Source organism: Trachurus japonicus, chromosome 22 (assembly GCF_045865225.1).
Source record: "Trachurus japonicus isolate A0001 chromosome 22, Traja_1.0".
Classification (NCBI taxonomy): Eukaryota; Metazoa; Chordata; class Actinopteri; order Carangiformes; family Carangidae; genus Trachurus; species Trachurus japonicus.
This window is the reverse complement of record NC_140928.1, coordinates 25,803,484-25,828,210: the sequence shown is the minus strand read 5'-3', so window position 1 is coordinate 25,828,210 and position 24,727 is coordinate 25,803,484. Positions and strand designations below refer to the sequence as shown.

General features: G+C 41.7%; 1 protein-coding gene across 1 annotated transcript; it reads left to right on the top strand.

Moving 5' to 3' along the window:
- The first annotated feature begins 1,746 nt into the window (after nt 1-1,746).
- ism2a (isthmin 2a) lies at nt 1,747-20,306 on the top strand. The gene is made up of 6 exons (XM_085767752.1): nt 1,747-2,015; nt 8,089-8,334; nt 11,486-11,786; nt 13,563-13,697; nt 14,332-14,400; nt 19,313-20,306. The coding sequence occupies exons 1-6, from the start codon at nt 1,890-1,892 to the stop codon at nt 19,828-19,830; spliced, it is 1,395 nt and encodes a 464-aa protein (XP_085623878.1). The 5' UTR covers nt 1,747-1,889; the 3' UTR covers nt 19,831-20,306.
- Nucleotides 20,307-24,727: the final 4,421 nt, after the last annotated feature.

Below are 24,727 nucleotides of genomic sequence, written 5' to 3'. Positions count from 1 at the left end.
TGACAGGAACTGTTTTACAAGTATAGCTATATGGCCTATTAGCACATATTTTTGTTGTTGTACATAGTTGTCTATATGAAGTTCACTTTTACATGTTTTGTCTCATTTGCACCAAAATTTCCATCCTTAGATGTTTCTTTTTGGGCACTTCCTAACTACCCCATTTCAATGTATGCCTTTGTATAATAGGAAATGATGATCACTCTACAACTATAGGCTGTGCCTCAACAACATACTGTGAGTCCAACATTGTAACAGTCTGAGGAAGGGTTTTCAGCCCGAAGCGTCACTCCCCCCTTTTTGGACGATAATAAATTATTGCTCTGGATCTTTTGCTGGTGTGCAGACTTTTCTTTTTCTCAACATTGTAACAGTGGCTACTGTATATTGATTTACCCAGTCCCCGTAACCTCCAATGTACAGTATGTATTTCAAACCATATTGGGTATGACCCATAGTTATGTTATGCTGTTAGGCGACATCTAGCGGCCATAACAATTACGACAAGAGCTGGGATGTTGGGGTGCATGAATGAGGCAATAAATCATAGAACTTTGACACAAGAGAGTGGTGTCTGATTCCCATATGAGACTTGCAGTTAAGCAGTCACTTTAGGAACCGTGACAACAAATATTATCAAATGTTGAGGAAGACCACACTTTACCTATTCTTAAAAGGGATATCAGATATCAATGTTTTATTACACTAGATTTACAATGATGAAAGCATATTTTGTCTTGATAAAACAAAACTGAATAGTACCTAAAATTCATATGGTAAACCACACGTTTTAAATAAGTTTAACACAATTTATTTTATTAATCATGTTTTCAATAAAACATTTTTTTTTGTAAATGAATAACGTGTTTTTATTACTTATCTTTTTTGATTCAACTATATTTTTTACTGTTAAAAGGGCATTTTCTGTTATAAAAACACATGTGAAATTACTTTAAACTGTGTTGATTTAACTGCAGTTTTTTATCATATTCTTTTTTTTATAAACAATATAGGCTACTTATACTTATTAACTGGACATCTTTTAAGCAGCTAGATCTTGTATTTAAACTACTTTTTAAAAAAAATAAAATGTCATGTTTGTTGGATCAGATTTGTTTGTTTCTTCAACATGTTTGTTTGTGTAGCCTAGCATTAATGTTTATGAATATCCACATGTGTCCTCATGTGTCCTCTCTCTCTTTAGGCTACCTGCAGCCAAAGCCAACATGTTTTTGTGTTTGTTAGTTTGTTCAATTCAATGAGAAGTTTGTGTTTTTCTTTTCGTCCTCCCTCCATTGCGTCATCCAGGGCATAGGGGAGGGCTGCTTCTCTTAGACCCGGACTTCAAACTGTAGTGCAACCGCAGAACTGACTGAGTCAGTGAGTGACACTTCAGCAGACGTGGACCCGAGGACCCTGTGGACGTGGTCTCTCTCTCTCTCTCTCTCTCTCTCTCTGTGTGTGAGCTTGGCTTGCAGACTGGAAGTTACAGCTGACCGATGAGAATGATTTCACCTCGAAACCTTCTGGTTGTTTTTTATTTATAGAGTCCTACATGAACATAGTATGAACACTAACCACACAGATCTGAATCCGAGGATTTTATATTAAGTGAGAAAAGCGAGTGAGGTCGGAGCGGCAGCGCTGTAGGGGCGCACGGAGAGGACGCACATGTGTTCCGCTGCTGCTGCTGCTGCTGCTGCTGCTGGTAGTTGTGCTGGTGCTGGTAGTGGTGCTGGTGCTGGTAGTGGTGCTGGTGCTGGTGCTGCTGGTCACTTCTCCTCTGCAGCCGTTCAGATGGTTTGAACACCGCTGGAATCGCTCAGGTCGGAGGCTGGAGGACTCTGTATCCCGTCGCTTTGGAGATCGTCTCAGTGGTTTGGTTGAAGATGCAGCGGAGGGAAGTGTCGCATCTGTGGCTGCTGGTCCTCTCTGTGGTGTCGGTGTCGGTCAGCGGATTTCCCACCAACTTAAAGGGACCTGCAGCCACAGACAGGAGCGCTACAGCTACAGAGGTAAACCGTTCTCCTGCCTCCATCATCCCCCGCTTTATACAGAAGTGTGAACTGTGGAAAAAACCAACTGTAACCTTCATGTTATTTTAATTAAATGTGGACCTGTTCCTAATATTGATTTCAGGGTGTACAGTAGAACACTGAGCCTTGTAAGCTTTTAATAAGATTATTGGATTTCCATGGTAGATGTATGATAAAAATTCTCCCCCCAAAATCGGAAATGCTCAGACACCTTTCTAAGCAGGGGGTCATATTGAAACCAGGCTCCTTGCATGATTCACACTCAGTCACTGTGTCTGTCTCCACTTTCTGTCTGTGTGCCCATACTCCTGCTCTCACTTAGTCTTGTTCCTTAATGTTCCTCATGAAGTGTGTGTGTGGCTTCAACGTTTTGGGCAACATGATTGTGTTGTCAGGATTTTATTGCAGGTACAGGGATCAAAGATGTCACAGGTCAGAGGCTATGTGGAAGCCTCCAGATTTATAGAGTTGACCTCATTAATCAATATAAACTGAGAGTAAAAGAAAGCAGGAGTTCTTCCCATTTGCTCCTTGTTGTTTTGTATTCGCCAAACCCAAGTCAATTACAATTGACTTGACTGACAGCAGGATTTTAAAGGTTGATGACATAATGACCGTTTGCAGGATGAAAAAAAACCATGATGAATTAATTGGCCAACATCACTTCATGTCTATGTAAAGGAAAATTGGACACTGCTGGCAGTTTGATTCCTCGATCTGCAAAAGATTGTCAATTATTTTAAAATAGCCAAAAATACATAAAAATGAAGCTGTAAGCTGTGTTTTAATTCTAATTATTGTGTGCAATGTGCTCTCAAGGTTGAGCATTGGTGAGTGCTCCCTCCCTCACTCGCTCCAGAGTCTTTTCATGTTCTTTTATGTGGGCAAACATGTCTCTCAGATGATATTGCCATTGGCCCCGTTGAGGTTTTGTGATGGAGTGGTCCCGACTCAATGATGGAGGGTGGTGACAAGTGAGACACAACTGACGGAGAAACATCTATAAACATTGGGTATTAGCTGTCACAATAGTTTTAAGACATGAAGGATCCTGAGGATGTCTGTGTGTTTATATCTTGAGTGGAGGGAACAGGTTTTGGAACATTGGGGCCAGTAAATTGTCTCAGAAAAGCATCAATCCACATTATCTGCCTTGCTGGTAGTAGGAGCTGCATCGCTGTTAGTGCAGCTCTGTGTTTCTTGCCTTGACTTGTGTTAACTCCATTCATGGAAAAGTGGGCATACTTGTGTTTTCTTTGAGTCGATCCAGCAAACGTCTTGTTGTTCTTGTAATGTTAATAATTTGACTTTAATTAAGTGGTTCACCATTAACCACTTCAGTCATTAGAGTAAATTAATGAGCGCTTTTCCAAACATTTACAGGGGAAAAGTCAGGAGACGCCTTGAACTTTTTGTTTTGAATCATTTAATGTTGTAATGATATTGCACTTGGGTGTTCCAGTATCAACAACAGGCCAATATCATGTGATAAAATAGTAGAGTGCAGTTGGTCATAAAGGCTTGAGAGATTAAAGTTACTCCCTCATGCACCTGAATGTGATCACTTATATAGATTTATAATCGTATTTAAAATCTCAGTAATGTTCTCAGTAGTATCAAAGCTAATATAAGAAAATGTCCATCATAACATCATAGAATAGAAAAGAATAGAATTACCATACAGCACAATATACCAAATTCAAAAACATCTACTACCTTCTACACTCCGTAGAAGGTTATGTTGGTTAATGCAACTCACATCATACATGTCCACACCTCACATCTCAAGCTGACCTGCTACCAAAACACAGGAGGATGAAAAGTCCCTTAGTCTATACGTGACCTCATGTAAAACTCTAGTTAGGACTATTTTAAGGTAGAAGTTCAAATTCTCTGTGCAGTCACAGTGGCTCTGATGGGTCAGCAATAATTCTGTCAGCTTGGACTTTACGAGCTCATCATACACTCCACAGAGCTTCTTTTGCGGTTTTCCAAAGACTTTGATGTTCACAAAAGAAGAGAAGCTAAAGAGTAGCTTCTCTTCCTTGTGGTGTTTAGGTTACTATACTGTAGCACGTAATCATGTTTTAAGATAAGACCCTCTCCTCTAAGCTTTTACACACAGATTCCAAAGTGTTCTGGCTCACACTGAATTTGTTCAGTTTGAGTAGCGAGGGGAGGCGTTGACAACATTTCTTAAAAATGTGGTTAGTATTTAGACTTCAAAGGTCAGACTGCTGTCAGTGAATGTGCCAAGGTACTTGAAGTTATCACCACCTTAACTGTTTGTCCATTAATCCTGACTGGCTGCATTTAGTCTTGGCTGTTTAGTATGATGAGTGCTTTTGTTGTAATGATGCTTCCTTCTAAGGAGGTTGTGAAGCAGCAGCTCAGAAGGGCTGCTTAAAATACAGGCTCTCATCCAGCTACCCCTTTCTGCAATAGAGCCACTAGGGCCATATCATGAGAAGACTTAAAGGTTCCCCTTGTTTTCTACGTTGCGGGGTGCAGAATAAAAGTATTAATTTTATTGTTTATTTATATAAATAATTGTTTTATACATTTTTATGGGTCCAAAATATATAAATATTTGCATCTGGTTACGTTGGCAACGTCGGCATGAAATGATCTCTGTGCCAACAGCATTAGTATGTTGATGTCACATGAGGCAGAGCTCAGGGGGGCCAGATCCTGATAGCTCTGTGGAGAAAATGGCATTGGCTAATGCTAATGCTAACTAACGGTCAGCTGGTACTGTAACGTTTCCGGTGCAAGTGTGATGCTGCGGGTTTTCTCGCTGTCAACACCGGAGACAGTTAGCGTTAGCTTAGCTTTAGCTACTAGCTGGTCTCTATAGGCGTTACCGGGCCACCAGTACAATTGAAGGTTGGAGCGAGAGCGGGCGAGTGTGAGTGCGACACTTACTGGCTGAGAGGAATTAAACTTGTAGCTACCACCTTTAAATAACTTAACGAAATTATGATTAGTCTAAACTTGATGATGGTAGAAATGAAGCAGTTGTGATTTTTTTTTTTAAGAAAAAAGAGTCCCTTATGGTGCTGTTGTGTTCAGCATGATTTCATCTGTCAGCAAGAACTCTGATGATCAAAGAGGAAATCTCTGACCCAGTGAACAATGCCTCATTGACCCCTAAATCCACCAGAGATTGCAGATGAGTCACAGCCCTGCATGACAAAAAAGATCTGACACAATTAAGTGTCTAATTAAGTTAATAGTATAATCAAATCATATATACAGTAGATATGAGTATAAAGTGTTGTATAGTGCAAGAAAAGAAAACAAACATGTGGGTGGAAGGTTTGAGGTGGAAAGGAAAAAGGAAACCAAGGCCAGAATGACACAGTTTTAAAGGCTTGACAACACCGAGCCCTGACGCTTCAAAATCAGACATGACTGCCTCTCTGTACCTGCTGCACTGAAAAGACAAACAAAAACAGTAGGCCAAGAGCAGGGTCCTGCAGTGAAGAACATTAATCCCTTTAAGAAACTTGTGGCCAGTGCATAAGCTCCTCTTTGGTCACTGGCACTAGACATTACTTTACAGCCTCCACCTTTGTGGCTGAGGTAGGCCAGCTGGCTGAGGTTGGCCACAAACCTCATCACCGTAACTACTCAGGTGTTTGTGTGACATCAGTGTAAACAACAGTGAAAGCCACTGTGGTGTATAAAAGCAAACAAGTGTATCCCCATAACTACCAAACCTGTAATCTTCATACACCCACCTTCAGTGTTCATGGTTACTGGTGGTGGATATTTACACAATGAAGGCCAATGGTGAGAGAAAGACACCAAAAACTGGTGAGCCCCACTGAAACGTGGATATTCCCCTGAGACAGCATGCTAACACCAGAAAAAGATGAACCCCAGGCTGTAAAACCCCTATTGACCAGGGAACACCTGTTCGCTTGCACACAAGTTTATGCTCACCAAAGGGTTACTTCTTCACTTTGATCTACTCTTTCCACACAGAGAAACAAGGAAGAAAGAAGGAAAAAAACAACAACAAATCACATGGAAAAAATTTACTTATTTACCAATTACTGCATCTCCCAACAAAGTGCCTATTTCCTCTGAATATAGACACAAGTCACGCACACTGATGGAACACCCTGGAATTTTCCTAACACCCAGTGACGTTATCTATGATGTTACCATTTCGGTTGAATTAGATTTTGAGTCTCCACTTACTTTAAGATGAATGATGAACTGAATCACCGATTTGGGACTGAAAGTTAAAGTTCCCTAGATAACCTCAGATCTTGCTTCATGGTACAAGCCTCTCCAAAAGATCTCCACCCACCAATCCCTGCTTTATCAAAAAGACAAACATAAGAAGCCAGGAAGCTGTTGGATTGGATTACAAATAGGTCCATGTCACGATTATAGATTTTCTTGGTACGATTAGAAATAATCACAGTATTGCGATTATCACGATTATTATGCATCAATACATTTCACAACACTATGAATGTGTAAAATCAAATATAGTCAAAATATAATTACATTACTAATCTCTTAATATAGGACCAGTTACTAATCCCCCGGGGGAAGTGTTTGAAATATTAAAGTCATTAATTGTCATCTACTGTATACCAAATGTTTAAGTTTATTTTAATCATTTTTTCAAATTACAAATGACACGCTAATATTTAAGTTTCTACCAATTCAGTGTTTACATTAGATAAATGGACCAGTGTCTGTGCATCTTCCTTTACTCTGGCGCCACATCTGACGATATGGTTCCGACATAATCTTTTTCCGAAAGTGGCAGTATTTAGGACTCTTTACGATCAATTAATTGTGGCGTTAAATACCGCGATTAATTGTGAAAACAAGTAATTGTGACATCCCTATCTAAGGGCCGGATTTACTAAAGGTTTGCGTGTATTAAAACGTGTGCAAACGTGATTGCACCGCAAACACATGTGGAACCTGATCTACTAACCGGACGCACCGAGGATTGCGTCCCTCACACGGGCAGAATAGCACGTGTGATCCATTTAGCGTGTTTGCCTTGATGCATATGTAAATATGGGCGTTTCAGCCAGAACGTGCTAAATACTGGGAGGAGTAGATGCAAATCGATTTATTTAGCGCGTGCAATGTGATTTACCAAACCAGGAAGAGATTGCGGTGGCTGTTTTTGCGTCTTAATTCACCACATCTGAAAACCATGTACTAACTGATACAACTTTGCCAAAACGTATGCATTCATTGATTTGATACCTGTCAGAGCCCCGTGATCTTACATCTCTGCATTTCCTCACGTCTGGGTAATTCTGTAACAGTTTTTCAGCCGTGTTAAAAGTCTTTTACGCGCCGTTACGCACGGGGCACGTCTGTCCTGCAGTGCGCTCCTCTCCTCTCCTCTCCTCTCCTCTCCTCTCCTCTCACCTGGCTGCTCAGCTCCGACTCTCGGTCCCGGTCCCGGACTGGGACACGTCACCGCTGCCTTCACCCGTCTTTGATCCCTCTGGTCCGTGGTCAGAGCGTTTAGATCCGTGTGTCCCACCTGAGCTCTCTATTAATCCACTGGATCATGGGCGGCACACACACACACACACACACACATTACAGGTGTGTGATTGTCGCTGCAGCTGCTGCCTGTTCGTCACTATATGATGAGTTGGGCCCTGTAGCGATTTGTGTTTATTTATCTAAACAGAGCGCGAGAGAGATGAACACACATGCTGTCATTATGCATCGGATCAAATGTCATTCTGTCCCTTCGTCCATCCAGCTCTCTGTCCACTCTCTCCATGGCGGAAACGATTACACGCGCAAAACCCTCATTTACATATTGCGGTTTGCACGTGTTTTCATTTAGCGGGTTACTCTTAGTAGATCACCTGTTTTGCGTGCACTAACCAAACTCGCAATATTATAGCGGGCGCAAACAATATAGCGCCAGCTATCTGAGATCTTAGTAAATCCGGCCCTAAGAGTATTGTATAAGAATAAACATTTTCAGAATTTTATTTGAATGTCTCTACATCTCACTCAGTAGTTCATTGTGGTCTTCATCTCACAGGTTTTAGAAAAGCGTGGCCAGGACGACAGTCACCAGACTCTCCAGGATCTGCAGCAGGAGAACCTGCTCCAGACTCTGCCGTCCAGTCCCTCCCTTAGGTCCAGACACAGCTGGTCCCCGCACCATCACCAAGGTGTCCTCCCTCCTCCTGCACCCGAGGAGGACCCCGAGCCCTTTATCCTGGACCTGAAGAACTTACCAGAACTGGCCAACGCAGATATGAGCTCACCAAACCCCAACATCCAGGTAGGCAATCTGGAGGAAACCGATCAAGTGTAACCTTGACCAAATCCTGAAGATCTTCAGTCTGTCTGTGCAGGTCTCTGAACAGTGGGATGCTCAACCTTTCAACCTTCAACAAAGGGTTTTAGAAATATAAAAAAAATGTAAAAAAAAAAAAAAAAAATTCCACTGAGACTGAGGCCTTCGGAGTAAGAGATTGAGAAACATGACTTGAGTCAACATGTGTTGAACTAGATGAGGAATTCCATGTCAGTTATCCTGGTATGAAACCTACCTTACTTACCCCACTGTTGAGATTTTTTAGAGAGACAACAGCACAAAATCTGAACATGAAGTCAATAAATGACGCCCACAAATCCATGTTCTTGAATAAAGATTAAAAAAAACTCCATAAACCAAGATTTTTGATTGTGGACCAAAGTTGTTATCCCCACTGACAGATCAGTATGTCTCACTACAAGTTTTGAAAAAGTGGTTTTATAATGTGAGCTTATATAAACATAAAGATTGAACCTTATAGGTATGAAAAACAGAAGGAGAGGGAGTTGAAACTGTAGCATTGTTGCTATGTGACAAATAATGGTCAGCCAGATATATAGATGTTTGGTTCTGTTGATTGCAGGCCAACAAAAAAACATGCATAAGAACTTAAAGTGGATGGCCGTGTTGACGTTTCATTATGATAAGACTAATGTCATTACGTAGAGCCAGTGATTTGTCGTGAAGCATAGTAGCTTTCAACAAACACCTTGATTCTTTCTTCACTTCTGATCTGATAGACAGTCGAGAGGCGACAGGAAACGTGATGCAATAAACCTCCAAAGCGTCTGTGTGTTCAGCAGCTGCCTTTGTCTTTATAAACAGCCGGAGTTGGAAACATGAACACAAAAACATGGGCTTTGTCTGGACCTGTGTGTGTTTACACGTGTGTGTGTCTGCATCTCGGCTTGTTTGTAGCGATGCGAGAGACAAACAGAGAGATAGTCAGAAGCAGCTATCTCTCCATCTCTGCATCCCGCCACATTTTTCATCCACTTCTCTCGGTCCCTTCATCCGCTGCACAAAACCCTCTTTCATGAAAAGGAGAGAGCACCTTTAATCTCATCTTCATATAAACAAACGTCTCCTGCGGCGGTGACATCACTCCCTCATCTCCTCTCAGAGCTTGTACCAACGTGTCAGTTTGTGATTTCCTCGTTGTCTTATAAAATACACCTTTTTCTCAAGATATTTTATCATCAGCAAGTTAATAAGCTAAAGGTTCTGAAAACGTTTAATTATTCATTTCTTGTTGTGCAGTCTCTGTTCCTCTGCTGTCCTCTGTCCTCCAACCTGTCCTCTCCTGTGTGGAGTATTCAAACAGGAACCCGTACTTGCTGGTGGACGGCAGCAGCTCTCAGGAATCATGTGGGCCATTATCAGAGCCAGCAGTCAGATACTATTGTCACATAGATCAGGGTAGAGCTGTTTACTGTTACCTCTGTGGATCTAGTACAGACTGTGGTCACTTCCCTGAACATCTGACAAGAGGATTAGCAACAAATAATCTATATTATTATCATATATGTGCCATAGATTAAAGGGAATTATGAAAACATACACAGCAACAGTAAAGATGCATACTGTAGTTATATTATCATCCTGAGCAGCGAACGTGTGTTGTGTAATCTTAAATTTCTCTTGTCTTTGTTTTGGTAGCCAGTGTGGCAGCATGTGTGGGTTATATAGTGCATGTACATGTGCATGTGCATGTTGATGCAGGTTAAAATCATATCTGGATATAAGGCTCATTTAAATTCTGTTGTAAACAGAGTCTAGCTGTCCTCCAGAACAAAACCTGAAAAAGACTAATTTTAGTTGGTGGCGATGATTGCATTTACATCTACGTAAACAGCATGCAGAGAGAGACCAATCATACATCCTTAACATACATGAATACATTAACATACTTTTTTTTTAGAGATTAGGTGTCCTGATAGAGATCATATTTTGTGGTTACAGAGTGTAGACCTGTGATAATGGCCTGGAGGGACTGTTCATAACACAACAACAGTTGCGTATACTATCAGATCATAGCATCTGCTGGGCTGCACCATTATTATGAGTTACTTAGGAGAGGGTAGCATGAGTGAGACTGTTCCATAGTAAGTAAGAAGCTTTATTGTCATTATAAAACAAAGGAATGCAATGAAATTGCCAGTGGCCTAAGTGTCATAAACAGATATACACAAAATAACATACACAACAAGCCTGGACTGGCCAACAGGAAAAAATTAATAATATATAAATAAGATATATAAATAGACTAATAAACTAACAAAAAAATAGTACAAGTCAAAAGTTTGGACACACCTTCTCATTCAATGGTTTTTCTTTATTTTGATTACTTTCTACTTTGTAGATTCATACTGAAGATATCAAAACTATGACGGAACATAGTATTATCTAGTAAATACAAAAGTATTACTTCAAACAAAAGTGTGTTTTCAAATATGTCATTTATTGTCTTTTTTTCTGTGTTTGTTTGCTTCCTCAATTTTCATTTCTATATTATGTTGTGCAAAGAATTTGTTTAGTAGCAATTGGTAAGCCTCATACTATTTGCATATTCAGAAAAAAAATACAAACAAACAAACAAACAAAAAAATGTCACGACCTAATTCCAGTTGAGATGGTTTGGGATGAGTTGGACCACAGAGTGAAGGCTAAACGGCCAACAAGAGCTCAGCACCTCTGGGAACTCCTTCAAGACTGTTGGGAAACCGTTCCAGGTGACGACCTCATGAAGCTGATGACAGAATCAAAAGTGAGCAAAAAGCTGTCAAATGGTAAATGGTCTGTATTTTATATAGCGCTTTTACTATACCTGTAATGATACCCAAAGCGCTTTACAGTACATCACATTCACCCATTCACGCACACATTCACACACTGATGGCGGAAGCTGCCATGCAAGGCGCTAACCACGACCCATCAGGAGCAAGGTGGGTAAGGTGTCTTGCCCAAGGACACTACGGCACTGATCTCTGATCTCTGACCCCTGAGCCACTGCCGCCCCTAGTAATGTTTGAATACTATAGGGTGTAGGCTGTATTATATATTCGTATGGCAGTCCATATTTGCACAGTATCATAAGTATTTATTCATATTCCAGGTGACCATCGAGGTGGTGGACAACGGCCAGACAGAGACGGAGGTGGAGATGGACCTGGCCAAGGAGAGTCAGAGGAACGACTGGTCGGTGTCGTCCTCTGAGTGGGCCAACAGCCACAAGAAGCTGTTCTGGCCGCTGTTCTGGGAGTACCCGGATCCGTCGGAGAACGGGCTGGGGCGAGCCAGTTTGGAGGAGCAGTCGGAGGATTACAACTATGACCCAGAGGAGCTGGTCCTCAGTGAGGTGGAGGGAGACTGGGGGGGCCACTGGAACAAAGACTGGCACGCCAAGGATAACTATGGTGAGAACACTGGGACAGTACAACAAGCTGTATTTGTATCTGTTCTGTTTATGTGTCTATGAAGCTCTTCTGTGACGTGTTGACAAAAACATAGTGTTGATTTGTTTTTCCCCGGGCCTTCTTGTGGGCCTAATCCCCCCACCCACCCACCCACACACACACACACACACACACACACACACACACACACACACACACACACACAGTCTCTGCTGTTAATACAGAAGAGCACAGAGAAGTCTGCACACTGTGCTCCTAAAAACACAACACACACTAACGGTCTGTCCAGTAGATTTACGATAGAGTCTGCTTCTTCAAGGTCCAGTGCATAAATACTGCAAACACTACACACACACACACACTGGATAGCATTGACCAGAGAGTTGAACATCCTGTGTGGTGTACTTTAATAAAGAAACTTTCATCTTTCAGTCACAGTCTGACCACAAGAGTTGAAGACACTGTTTACATTACATTGAGTCCTCACATCCATTGTTAATATAGATTTATTTAATAGCAGCTTAATGTATGCCAGGGCATGGCAACTTCATTATGTAAACCCAGCTTTGACAGGAAGAGGTGAAAATGCGCTGTGGTTCTTCATGATCAGCATCAGACATGAAGGACTTTTGTCTTTGTTTCTATGCCCGCCCATGACCTTGTGTGATTTGACTTGCATGTGAACCGCAAAGTCCTTCCAACAACTTGTGCTTTCAGTGACAGTGATGCTTTCAGCCTGTGGATGGGGGAGCTGTTTGATGTTGCTGATGCACGATCAGAACCTTAGTAAAAAAAACAACAGCAAAGCATCTGTGTTTATTTGCGTATAGACCAGGGAAGTGAGATCTGACCACAGGTCAGTGGAGACACTTTCTAACAACAGAGAGATACTGGAGCGGACCACCTGTGATGGGATCAGCAGTGAATTTTGGAAATGAATGCTGCTGCTTTGTTTCTGCTGGATGTCAACATGGTGGAGGTTAATTAATAATTAATAGCATGACTGTTTCTTTAACTTTTTAAAGACTACAACTACTGGGGCATTTTGAGTTCTCGCAGATTCTCTGGCCCCGTTCAGATCTGCATTACATGTGTCTTCAGTGATCTAAGTACAAGTTGAGAACCTTTAAAATATATTTACAGAGAACAGAGAACTTGTCATATAATCTATATGCAAATAAACACACATCAGAACTTAAATATATATATAATAAATACACATCAGTTGCTGTTTTTTACCTGATGGACAGTTGTGTTGTCAGTGTGCTTGTGTGTGTCTGTCTACACTGAAATGAGGCTTCATCAACTGACCACAGGTGATCAGATGAACTAAGACAATGTTAATGCCTTTGTGTTTACATCCGCAGCATATTCAGTCGTCTGTAAGCTGAGCGAAGAGTTTTGTCAGCACACAGCCACCATCACTCTCACTGCAAGAAGGCTTTAACTCCTACTACCCCCCACCCCCCAACACACACAGACTTCCAGCCATACCCCCACCCCCATCCCAGCCTTTTGAAGTCCTCCCCTCCCTCTCCCTGCCTCCCTGCGAGCGTTGTTTAAATACAGAGGAGCATGTCTCAGAGGTCCCACGCTGTCGTTACCCGGCTCTTTTCAGCCGCTCCTTAATTGCATAACACACATACACCAGCTGGGCGAGGAATTCACAAGGCTAACTTCAAAGCCTGCTCTTAATATATTACTTCATAGTTGTGTTTTTCTTCCTCTCCGTGCTGTCTCTCCTTCATCCATCTTTTCCCCCCCTGTGTTTTTCAGAGTATGAGGAGGAGTGGAGCCCCTGGGCTCCCTGCAGCGTTAGCTGCGGACACGGCACCCAGAAACGCACCCGTCCCTGTGGCTATGCGTGCACTGCCACAGAGTCGCGCACGTGTGACTTGGAGAGCTGTGCAGGTACGACACAGAAACTCTGCAGTGTTAAGACCTGTTGAACCGCTATGGTTTATTTTTATATTCAAGGTTTTTTTTTTTTTATCAAGAAGAATCATCTCTCAAACTTCCCATTTCTGTCACTGGAACTGACATTTGAAATATTGTTAGTTAAAGGTCAAAGGTCACACTGAAGAAGGTGGTAGTTTAATTGGTTTAGGTTTATTTGGCTGACCAGTAAAGTCAAGTCACTTTATTTCACTATATTTATCACTTAATTAAATGTCCCCCCATCAAATTGCCCTTTGAGGGACATTAAGTGACTTGACTTGACTTGACTTTACTGGTCAGCCAAATAAACCTAAACCAATTAAACTATCACCTTCTTCAGTGTGACCTTTGACCTTTAACTAACAATATTTCAAATGTCAGTATATAATATATCTGTATAGTATAACTGTTAGACCTTCACTGATAGAATATATGAATGAAAATACAATTAGAACCATGTGAAAGCAGCAGCATAAATGTTATTACAAAGCCAAAATAAATAGGTTTCCATCTGTCATTTAAACATCCACTGAGCTTGTGTGTGTGTGTGTGTGTGTGTTTGTGTGTTGATGTTTGCTGCTCCTTTCCTCCTCCCCCTGTCTTGTAGACGCTGTGATTCCAGTGACTGTGACCCCTGTGCAGACCACCAGCAACAGCACTGATTTCCTCAACACAAGTACGTATGGTTTGTGCGTTTGTGCGCCGTGTTGACCCGAGCATCCACACAACAGTCAGCGGGCTCCATGGGTGTTGGCCTGTTTCATTCAGTGTTGGGTTACAGACACACTGTGAAAAGCCTGGTTTTCATTCTTTAGATATTTGTATTGTGTGATACATAATCAAGGCAGGAACTGTAATCACAACCAGGTTCCACAGACAGTGTTATTAGTATTTACTTCAAAAACTAAGTGTCAGTGCCATGGAGCGATGGTTGACACCATATCATTTTTCCAAATCTAATTAAAAGCATTTTCCTTGTTGGTTAAAACAGATTTAAATCTTGCAAATTAAAGCACATTTGTCAGTTCTTTGATCCATGTGTGCATAAGTCTGGATTCTGACTTACAGCTCTGCAAAATTAGGACATTTAGTCAGGAGAAAGAGAGAAATAGCCAAAGAGAGGTTCAATATAGCCTACATTGGGGCCTGGGGTGAAAACGTCTTTACAGGCTTTGGTGTGTTATGGTATAAAATGTTGAATGTTGTAGAAGTCATAATATGAAACCCTGGTATTAAAGGATAATTTCCGTTTTTTACAACCTGGACCTTATTTCTAGCATAAAATACGATCATTCTACTCACCCAGACAACTTTGGTGTCATTTGGAGTCGTTTTGACGAAATTAGCTCCAGTGGAGCAGCGCGTATATCCGTATAATGCGAGAACACAGGGCACGCAATCCTCTAAATAACACATTATCCGCCGCAAAACTCGTTCATTTCACCAATATTTTGTTATGATACACTACTAGTGCTATTCCCTTCCGAGCCGTGGTGGCATGTTATCAACATCCGGCGTCTGTAGGCTGATGATGTCATCTCCGACCGCTGCCCGGCTCATTCTGATAATAATCATTGTGCTTCGGCATTCAGGTCCATTTTTAGCTCAACTAGCCGGAGCTTTAGTGAGTCCAGGTTGAGGAGAGGAAGCCTGTGGAAGCTGAACTTCATCCAGCTGCTCATTTTGTTCTGACAAGTCAGAAACACGCAGAAACCAACCATAGCATTAGTGGTAGCAAGTTAGCCGCGCGGCACCGCGGTCGGAGATGACATCATGAGGAGATGAGGTTAGTAGGTCAACCTACAGGCGCAGGATGTTGATAACATGCCACCACGGGCTCGGAGGGGAATAGCACCAGCATATCATAACAAAATATTGGTGAAATGAACGAGTTTCGCCGCAGATAATGCGTTATATAGAGGCTGCGCTTGGGTGCTCAGAGTATTCGCATTATACGGATACGCGGCGCTCCACTGGGGCTAATTTCGTCAAAACTACTCCAAATGACACCAAAGTTGTCTGGGTGAGTAAATGATCGTATTTTATGCTAGAAATAAGGTCCAGGTTGTAAAAAACGGAAATTATCCTTTAAAACCAGTCTGGATTAAATGTGATGTGTTTTGTGATAGCTACTTAGAGGAAGTGAGATTGGCCTATAGGAGGGCATTTGAAGGATATCTACATCCTTTCTCAGTACCAAAACAATGTAGTGAATGAGGAAGTTCTTTGGAATGTTTAAACTTATGAAGAAGCTGATAGGAGCCATGCTGGCTTGATTGTTTGGAAATTTAGAGATGGCAGCTTTTATCTCCTCTGAGTCGGAGTCAAGGGGCCGTCACTGTGTCTCATCCAGTAAGTGGTGCTGGTATATTTGAAGAAACAGCTCATTATTATCCACATGAGTTCATTTTAATTCAAGGCAAGGCAAGGCAAGGCAAGGCATCTTTATTTATATAGCGCATTTCATACCAAGGCAACTCAATGTGCTTTACATAAAGACAAAACATTAAAAAAAGAAGCATAAGACAGAATAAAAACAAACAAAACACTGAAAACAGAGTTAAAAGCAAGAGCAAATAAAAGTAAAATAAAATAAAACAGATAAAGTTTTAAGTTCTCAGCTATAAGCACGTGAAAAGAGAAATGTTTTTAACCTGGATTTAAAAGTGCTTACAGTTGGGGCAATAGGATGAGTTCTTGCTTTTTATTTCATGAATGCCTGGAGTAGCCTGCGTGTGCCGCTGCTGTCTGGTCAGTAATCTGTGAGGTTTGTCTCCGAGCTCAAAGGCCTGGTTTTCATATTAAGACTTCCTCCGTCCCAACACGCTGAGAGCTGCTGCGCCGGGTCTGTCAGAGACATGATGAAACACAGAGACGGCCTCCCACAAATGTTTGAATTGCTTTTTTACTTTCCCTTTTATTGCTCTCCTGCCACTCAGCACCAGCCAGAAGATGCAATAGTTCTTTTCAGTCAAGTAAAAGGATACAGCAGGAGAGGAAAACACGCTGTAGCGCCTCAGCCCTGCATCCATTACGTATAGATTGCCCTTTAATTTGATTTACTGTTGGGTTTGAGTCACTCTCGGTCATACCTGTTTGGGTTTTGGGATGGGGCTGCGGGTTTCAGAGGGACACACTTCTGTTTTTTAATCAGACTCACTCAGACAGAGGGGATGGGACTATAACATGCTGCCTTAAGGAAGAGGGGCAAGCTTGAAACATGTTGCATTCCAGACCCGCTGCTGCCTTTTCTGAGTCCTACGTGCCATTCAGTGCCTGTATTCACACACATGTGGAGCAGATTAAAATCACTTTTTTTGCATCTCATAGCTCCCTCCCCCCTTTTTTCTGAATACTTTGACTGACCCGTATGGGAAGACTTGACCTCTACAGTTTTTTTCATGGATCCCTTTAATCAAAACAAGCCAAGGTTCCATGAGTTTCTCATGTTTCTCCGTCTTGTGGGCTGTAAATATTTAATTCTTGGCACAAGCCTATCTGCAGAGTGATAGTGAGAAGTGTCAGGTTAAAGCGGCCATGTTGTACCTGCTTGAATACGACTGGACGATGGGCAGTCAATTATTTTAAAACTGCTCAAAACACATTCTCTAACTTCTCTCTCTAGGGGCCTGTCAATCAAAACAATAAGAAAAGACAAAAATGAAATAGTGCCGGGTCATTAACGTCAGCTCCACTTTGGATTCCTTCAGTGTCAGTGGATAGGGAATCAAACAGGCTCTGCCTTATATTATATTTATATTATTATAGTTAACACTCGACTCGGACCGCCAGCATTCTAGAAGAGCCACAATAGTCGTCCAAACTGTTGTACGTAAGTACATTTTGGGGGGTCACAAGCAGTTCTTTAAAGCTACAGTTGGTAAGTTGATGAAAGTGAAAGCAAACTCACTTTCAAGACAATACACCGTCAGGTCCCTTTATGAATGGATTTTGTCCTAAATTACACATTTAATGTCCAACTATCAGAATAGTGACAGTTCCAGCAAATATGAATGAATAATCCTTACCAACTGAAGCTTTAAGTGGAAAAAATGAAGTTTTTGTACTTGGTAGTGTTAGTCCTTCTTCATAATATGTTGTGTTGGGGGTGGATTGCGTTATAATTGGGGGTGGATAGCACCTACGGTGCACAGGGGACCAGGCTACTATAGAAACACATCTGCATCTGGAGACATGTGCTGCTCTAATGTCACGAACCGATGTTGCCGTTTACTCTGAGATTTATTGGATTGTAATCTTTGGGAGTCATAGGAACAATATAGTGCTAAGAAATCTTGTGTATTTCATTTCTTCGGAAACCATTGTCAACATATTTAGGGAAAGTCACGGACTGAGAGGCCGGTAGTTATGAGTTATTTACATAACAAAAACCCAAACGGTCTGTCTGACTTTCTTGGCGGTTTTAGTGTTACAGACACTTAATAAAACTGTTTCATGTTTCAACTCAGTGGGTCTTGAATGCTGTGCCGGGGGGAGATTTTAGAGGAGGCTCAGAAGCTGAGATTCCTGTTTTTGATTTTGTTTTTTGTTTTTCTGAGAACCTTTGAAACAGACATGTTCACCAGCTGAATGATCCACAGAGGTGTCCTCCTCTCTAGGACTAACAAACAGTTTAGGACATTAAGGCTCGTAGACACACACATGAAGCATTTCAATCAGTGACTCATTGACGCTCTTCGGTTGGAAACAGGACAGGACGTCAGCAGGGAGCTGAGCTGTTTAACATTAACTTAATCCAGACATCCAATTACTAAAATCCTTGACCTGGTCAAAATGTATGGTCAGCAAGGTGTCAAAAGTATGTGTGACAGATTTGAGGCAACACTGACATGTGCACATAGAGGATATGATGTCATTAAGAGGCAACGAAATATAACTATGATGAAAATTACAGGTTTCTGTGGTTTAAAGATAGATGAAAACGCTTTGTATATAAGAATAAAACTCAACATATGTTTTAAAGGGGACATATTTTGGAAATATCACTTTTTGAAGGCTCTTTAATATATATCCCCCTTGAAAACGAGGTGATCCACCTCAAGGGGCTTTTCCTTTAAATAAAGTTGATATATTTGGGTGTTTGTCTTGCCTTTCGGCCCCCAAAATGTGAGAATTGACAAAACAACCTGTAATGTTCAGGCTCCCTAGGTTGAAATCCACATGGTTTTACGAGCTGTTCTCTCAGTTTTCTTCCAGTGATGTAACTGGGATTCAAATTTGCATAATACCACCCCTACCTGGGACCGGTAGACGGGGCGGGGCAAGCAGTGGTTCATTTGCATTTAAAGGGACAGACACTGAAACCAGCCGTTCTGAACAGGGCTGTTTTGAGAGGATGAAAAGTTTGATCCTTGGGGTATTTTGACCAAAGCATGTCACAGACATGTCTTTAAGACACCTGGGAAGTATTTACATTTGTGGAAAGGGGGCATGATATGTCTCCTTTAATGTGGAAACGTTACAGAATATGATTTTAAGATGTGTGTACAGATGTAGGATAAAGATCTATGACTGCATGTTGATACATAGTGCTGATACTTTTTTTTACCCTCTCCTGTCTCTGCCAGATGTCGACAGCTGTGAGAAGTGGCTGAGCTGCAAGAATGACTTCCTGAAGAAGTACCTGCACCAGGTGCTCACAGAGCTGCCCAGCTGCCCCTGCCTCTACCCCTCCGAGGCCGTGTACAGCGCCATCAACATCCAGGACGGAAAACTCCACAAGACATACCGCTGGAGGGACGCCAGCGGACCCAAGGAGCGTCTGGACATCTACAAACCTTCGGCCAGGTTCTGCATCCGCTCCATGCTTTCGTACGACAGCACGACGTTAGCGGCGCAGCACTGTTGCTACGACGATCAGATGAGACTGATAACACGGGGAAAAGGGGCCGGAGCGCCGAACTTAATCAGCACAGAGTTTTCACCAGAGCTGCATTACAAAGTGGACGTACTACCCTGGATCCTGTGTAAAGGAGACTGGAGTAGGTTTCACTCAGTAAGGCCGCCCAATAACGGGCTGGGGTGTGCAGAAAACCCCCCCGAACAAGTTTTTCAGATGGAACTCAGAGAAGCCAGGGAGTACTGATAGGCCTACTGGGCCGACATCTAGAGACTGGCCTCACACACTCATGTTCGCACCTATAGACAAATTCAAGTGTGTACAGTATATCTCTGAACTGTGGGAGGCACAGGGAGAACATACGGATTCCACACAGAAAAGGCCCCAGGCCCGGGAATCAAACCCCGAACTGACAGTGCTAACCGCTGCATCACGGTGTCAGCATTTATAAACAAATGAAATGTTATATTAAAGGACATGAACAGCACAGACTGTTTTTATACTTGTCAGAGAATGAAATGACACTGGTGATAAAAGTAAATCAGTGTGTTGTTTACTGATCCTGGTCCTTGTATACTGCTGCTACTCTGTTGGGATGTATGAGTGAGGTTGTGTGTTTGTGTGTGTGTGTGCGCGTGTGTATTTTAATCAGATCTAATATTCCATGAAAGCATTCCTGTCAAGCTGCTCAACGGGGAATAAAATCAAACTGACTATTGGACTGTAAACTGTCAACATGTTTTGTTTGTATAAAACAATTGTCCACAGCCTGCACACACAGCCTGTGTCATGTTACACAAACAATGTAAGATCATGTGATTTCACATCCATGTTAGTTATATCCTGCTTTCATATTGAGTAGCTGAGCACTGCTTAAGTATATTTTCACATCTGAGTTAAAGTTGGTACATTTCACCAAAACACTTATTTATTATGCTTTATTTTATTTTATCTGTTATTAAAATAAGGGTATTTATTGTAATTTCAATTCATTATGTTGGTTATTAAATTATAATTTTTAGTTAGCAAAAAAAGAAATACATTTTTTCCAAGATGTCAAACCCAGCAGACAGCAGCTTATGTGTAATTAAATTTCTGTTGCCACAGTTGTCGTCAAGACGAGCAGCTACCCAGACCTGTCTCTCCATTCACCTCACCAAACACAAAGCAAAGCCGGTTAACAAATCAACACAAGTTACACTGGTGTTGTGTTCAAGTGTGCACTGCTGTACAAAGTTGCTAGGAAGAATGGCTCAGGCAGAGAATAACTTGTTTAAGCCACTTCTTAATTTTGCCTCCTATTTTCACATCAACTACAGTATGAAAAGATTTAATTTAACTTTACTTAACTAACCATTTTAGCTTCTTTTTTTCCTCAACATTTTTGTATAAACCTTTAATGAACGATCTGATTACATCAGTTTCCTGTCATCTGTCTCATCTTCATCCATGGTAAAAAGGTTGTTGATGAATATGTTAAATCATAAGTGTTGCTCTGTAAACCACAACTTTACTCTGTTTCCAAACAGAAACACACACTCACATGCGCACACACCGTTTGAACTTCTGAATGTGTTGTAAACCAACATTCCTTTGAAACTATTATCTGTATACTCTGTCATCTCCACTGTGCGGATCAACAGAACTTAATAAGGTTACCGTGTTGACTTAAACTCATCCTCATCCCCTTCTTCCCTTGGTGCTTATTTGCCCTCAGTTGTTGTGTTGAGTTGTGGAGTCGACCTGTGTTGAAATATTTCCCTTCAAAGTCGGGACAGCCGGCGAGCGCTCTGACAGAGTGGGCTGTGAAAGAAAAAGGTGAAAAGTGAGACAGTAGGTGCGTTTCCATCAGCTGTTTAGATGCGCATCTAGATGTTTCGCATCGGAAAATGATGATGGAAACGCCGTGATTCGCATTAAAATCCTCTGATTCGCACAAAATGAAATACGCTCGCTATGGCCGGGTTTTGGTTGATTCGAATGGGATGGAAACAGCTGTATGCGAATCAAGTGTGACGTAGCGCACTTTCACCCCATCTACTCCTGTGTTTGCAGTTCACTCACAAGACAACATCAGGGTTTCCGCTGTCACACAACAATTAATTAATTGTGGCGCATCGCCACGGCAAAATAAAAGCCCCCACACACCTTCATATGTGATTACTGCACAGTTCTTCATAGTTCCTCCTCAGTAAAAACCAAACTTATCAAACAGCGAATCCAGCGTTTATCATTAATAAAGTCTGGGGCGGCGCAACTCTCTCTCTCTCTCTCTCCCACACACACACACACACACGGGTCGCGTTATGACGGTAATAAACATGCGCTAAATCGCGCTAATGTGTTCAAATCAGACCGTCCGTCCGGCCGGAAGGGGGGGGGGGGGGGGTGCAAAGTCCGTAGATGGAAACACACATGATTCGAATTTCTTTTAATGCGCATTTTCCAGTAATTCGAATCACTTTGGATGGAAACATGGCTAGTGTTGACGGAGGAAAATGACACTTGGTGTGTGTGTGTGTGTGTGTGTGTGTGTGAGAGAGAGAGTGACTGAGTGAGAGATGTGGACTGAAATAACAGAAACATGAAGTTGAGGCATTTTCCCTTTTAGTTTCATTGTTTTATGTTTCATCTGACAGTGAATGGAAAATGAAACAGTGGAGAGGAATGTGTGGGGCGGTGCCACGGGAAGTTGTCACCCCTAAGTTGATAGATAGATACCCCCTCCGCTTGTCCTGGTGTAAATGTGTGTGTATGTGGCATTCAACACTGTAGGGGAAACAGAGAGATTCTCAGCAAACACAGGGAGCTTTTGAAGTTCCATCCCTCCTGCTGCTCTGAGGCCTGGAGGGTTCAGACACTGTTGTTTTAAGAACTCCATCCTGTTCCAGGTTATCTGGCTTTTGATTGATATTTAGGGCCTATTAGAGATAAACCAACGCACGAGAGCGCGATCCTTACGGGAAGTTTGTTCATCCGTCTGTTTGCTTTCCATCTGTCCATCAGTCCATCTGTCACTTTGTCTCGTGGTGCATATGACAGGGAAAATCAGTCAGTCTTCTCTTGACTGGCAGTGTCTCTGGTCACCACACATTATGTTAAAACATGCTACAGAACAATATTTCTAACAATGAAAAACAACTCATCATCAGATTATCTGTCAGAGTGGAAAAACTCTTGATTATGTTGAAGGTATTTCAGTGATTAAAGTCCTAATCATGGACTGATGATTTTCTTTTTTAAGTCATCAGATTTATAAGCTCAGTTTTAGTCTGTAGTTAGTCTGATAAGGAGCCGTGAGCCAGTCCAGCCTCATGCTTTTGATGTTGGCCCCATGAAATGTGGGAACTATTTTACTGATAGCGTGGCACTCAAATTACCGTTAGCACACTGTAGCAGGAGGAGTCACAGGTCACTGAAGTATCTCTGAAGACAGAGCTGCCAACAGGCGTAAATAATGAATTAGCTCCCTCAAATACTGTCAACATCCTGGTACCATTAAAGTTTTTTTCAGGCCTTTTAATAAATACGTCAGAGAGACAGGAAATCGGGACACAGAGAGAAGGAATGACATGCAGCAAAGGTCCATCAGTGGAATCGAACCAGGGCCGCTGCAGCGAGGACTATAGCTCTTCCCACTGAGCTACACAACCCCCGTACCATTAAAGTTTTATAGAACATCAAAGACTCACTGTATATTAATTTATCATATCTTTAATAACCACAGACTCTGCGTACACACAAAAACACCGACTACGCCATCTTTCATGTTCACAGTTGGATGAATCAAGGATGAACTGTGTGTGAGAAGTTCCTCCCTGCCAGCTTCATGCCTGGTTTCAGTCAGTTGGCAACACTTCAGGCCTGGGATGATGACTCATTTATCAGCTGTTTAAGATTTCCCATGGCCATTGGAGATGGACATGGTGAGGAGTTATTCCCTGTGTGTTCCCTTCCGGGTTGAAGGAGTCTGTTCCAGTTGATCTCAGATCTAAGGTGGTCCAAATAAAGAAAGAGATTTTAGCCATATTAATAACAAATAAAATACCAGAGGTATAATAGAGTAAAACCATCAATGTATCATATTATCTAAATGTGTAACCGGAACCGCCACAGTGATGAAGCTGTCAGAATATGAATTTAATATTAAGGGGATAGTTCAACATTTTGGCAAATTGGCCCATTGCCACAATCCCTAATAGTTTTAGGAGTAGGTTCATTACCTTTAATTCTCGGTGCAAGCTGTTTTTAGAACAGTGGAGCAGAGCTGTGAGCTGCTCAGAGCTACGCTATGGAGGCTAATGGGATTTCCTGGTTTCTCTCATTAAACTCATCAAGTATACAATCCAACGACTCCAAAACGCTCTGGTGGACAAGTTGTGACCTGCACATTCACCACGCTATGAGATAATAATGGAACGTTACGAGACAGAGTTGTTTTTGAGTTAAAAATCATGCAAAACCCCTGATGCACACTCCTGTCGGGGGCACCAAGCAGTCTCTGCATTTGCCTCTCGTAACGTTCATCACTGTGAAGGTTCTGGTTACACATTTAGATAACATGATACATCGATGGTTTTATGGTTTTTATTTTTTATTAATATATGATTAAAATCTGTTTTTTGCCAAAATGTTCAACTATACCTTTAAAGAAAGGGAACCAGCTCACCTCTGCACCTTTCCACAATGACCATGATGGTATTTTTGTTTAGTTTGCCTATAGCTTCACACAGCTGCCCTCAACAGGAAGTTGAAATATGAATCTATGTACATCATGATTTAATCTGGAAAATAATCTAAAGTAAAAGGTCTTCAACATTTTTACAACTTTATTAGCCGTGGCTGCATGTGCAGGTGGTACAGAGCCAATACTGCACACTGTTACACTTTCTCACTGTGCCATCATTGTGTTTGTCATAGTTCATGTTTCATTTACGTCACTGCACCAACCAAAGGATTCAAATCTCCTCTATGATGACACTACTGAAAAATATGCTGCCATTTAAACACCTGCGCTACATCGTATCCATGTCCTCTTATTAATCCTCTGTCTCCAGCACAGAGGTCAAAGAAGTGTATTATGTTCACATTTGTGTTTCCAGATGACAAACAGCAGATAAATGTTCTTGTCAGATTGCATGGC

Bases quoted from the DNA above. Each gene is read 5' to 3' on its own strand.
- ism2a (XM_085767752.1), top strand. From the start codon at position 1,890: ATGCAGCGGAGGGAAGTGTCGCATCTGTGGCTGCTGGTCCTCTCTGTG. The intron at 2,016-8,088 runs GTAAACCGTTCT...TTCATCTCACAG, and splicing joins GGAGCGCTACAGCTACAGAG to GTTTTAGAAAAGCGTGGCCA. The intron at 11,787-13,562 runs GTGAGAACACTG...TGTGTTTTTCAG, and splicing joins GCACGCCAAGGATAACTATG to AGTATGAGGAGGAGTGGAGC.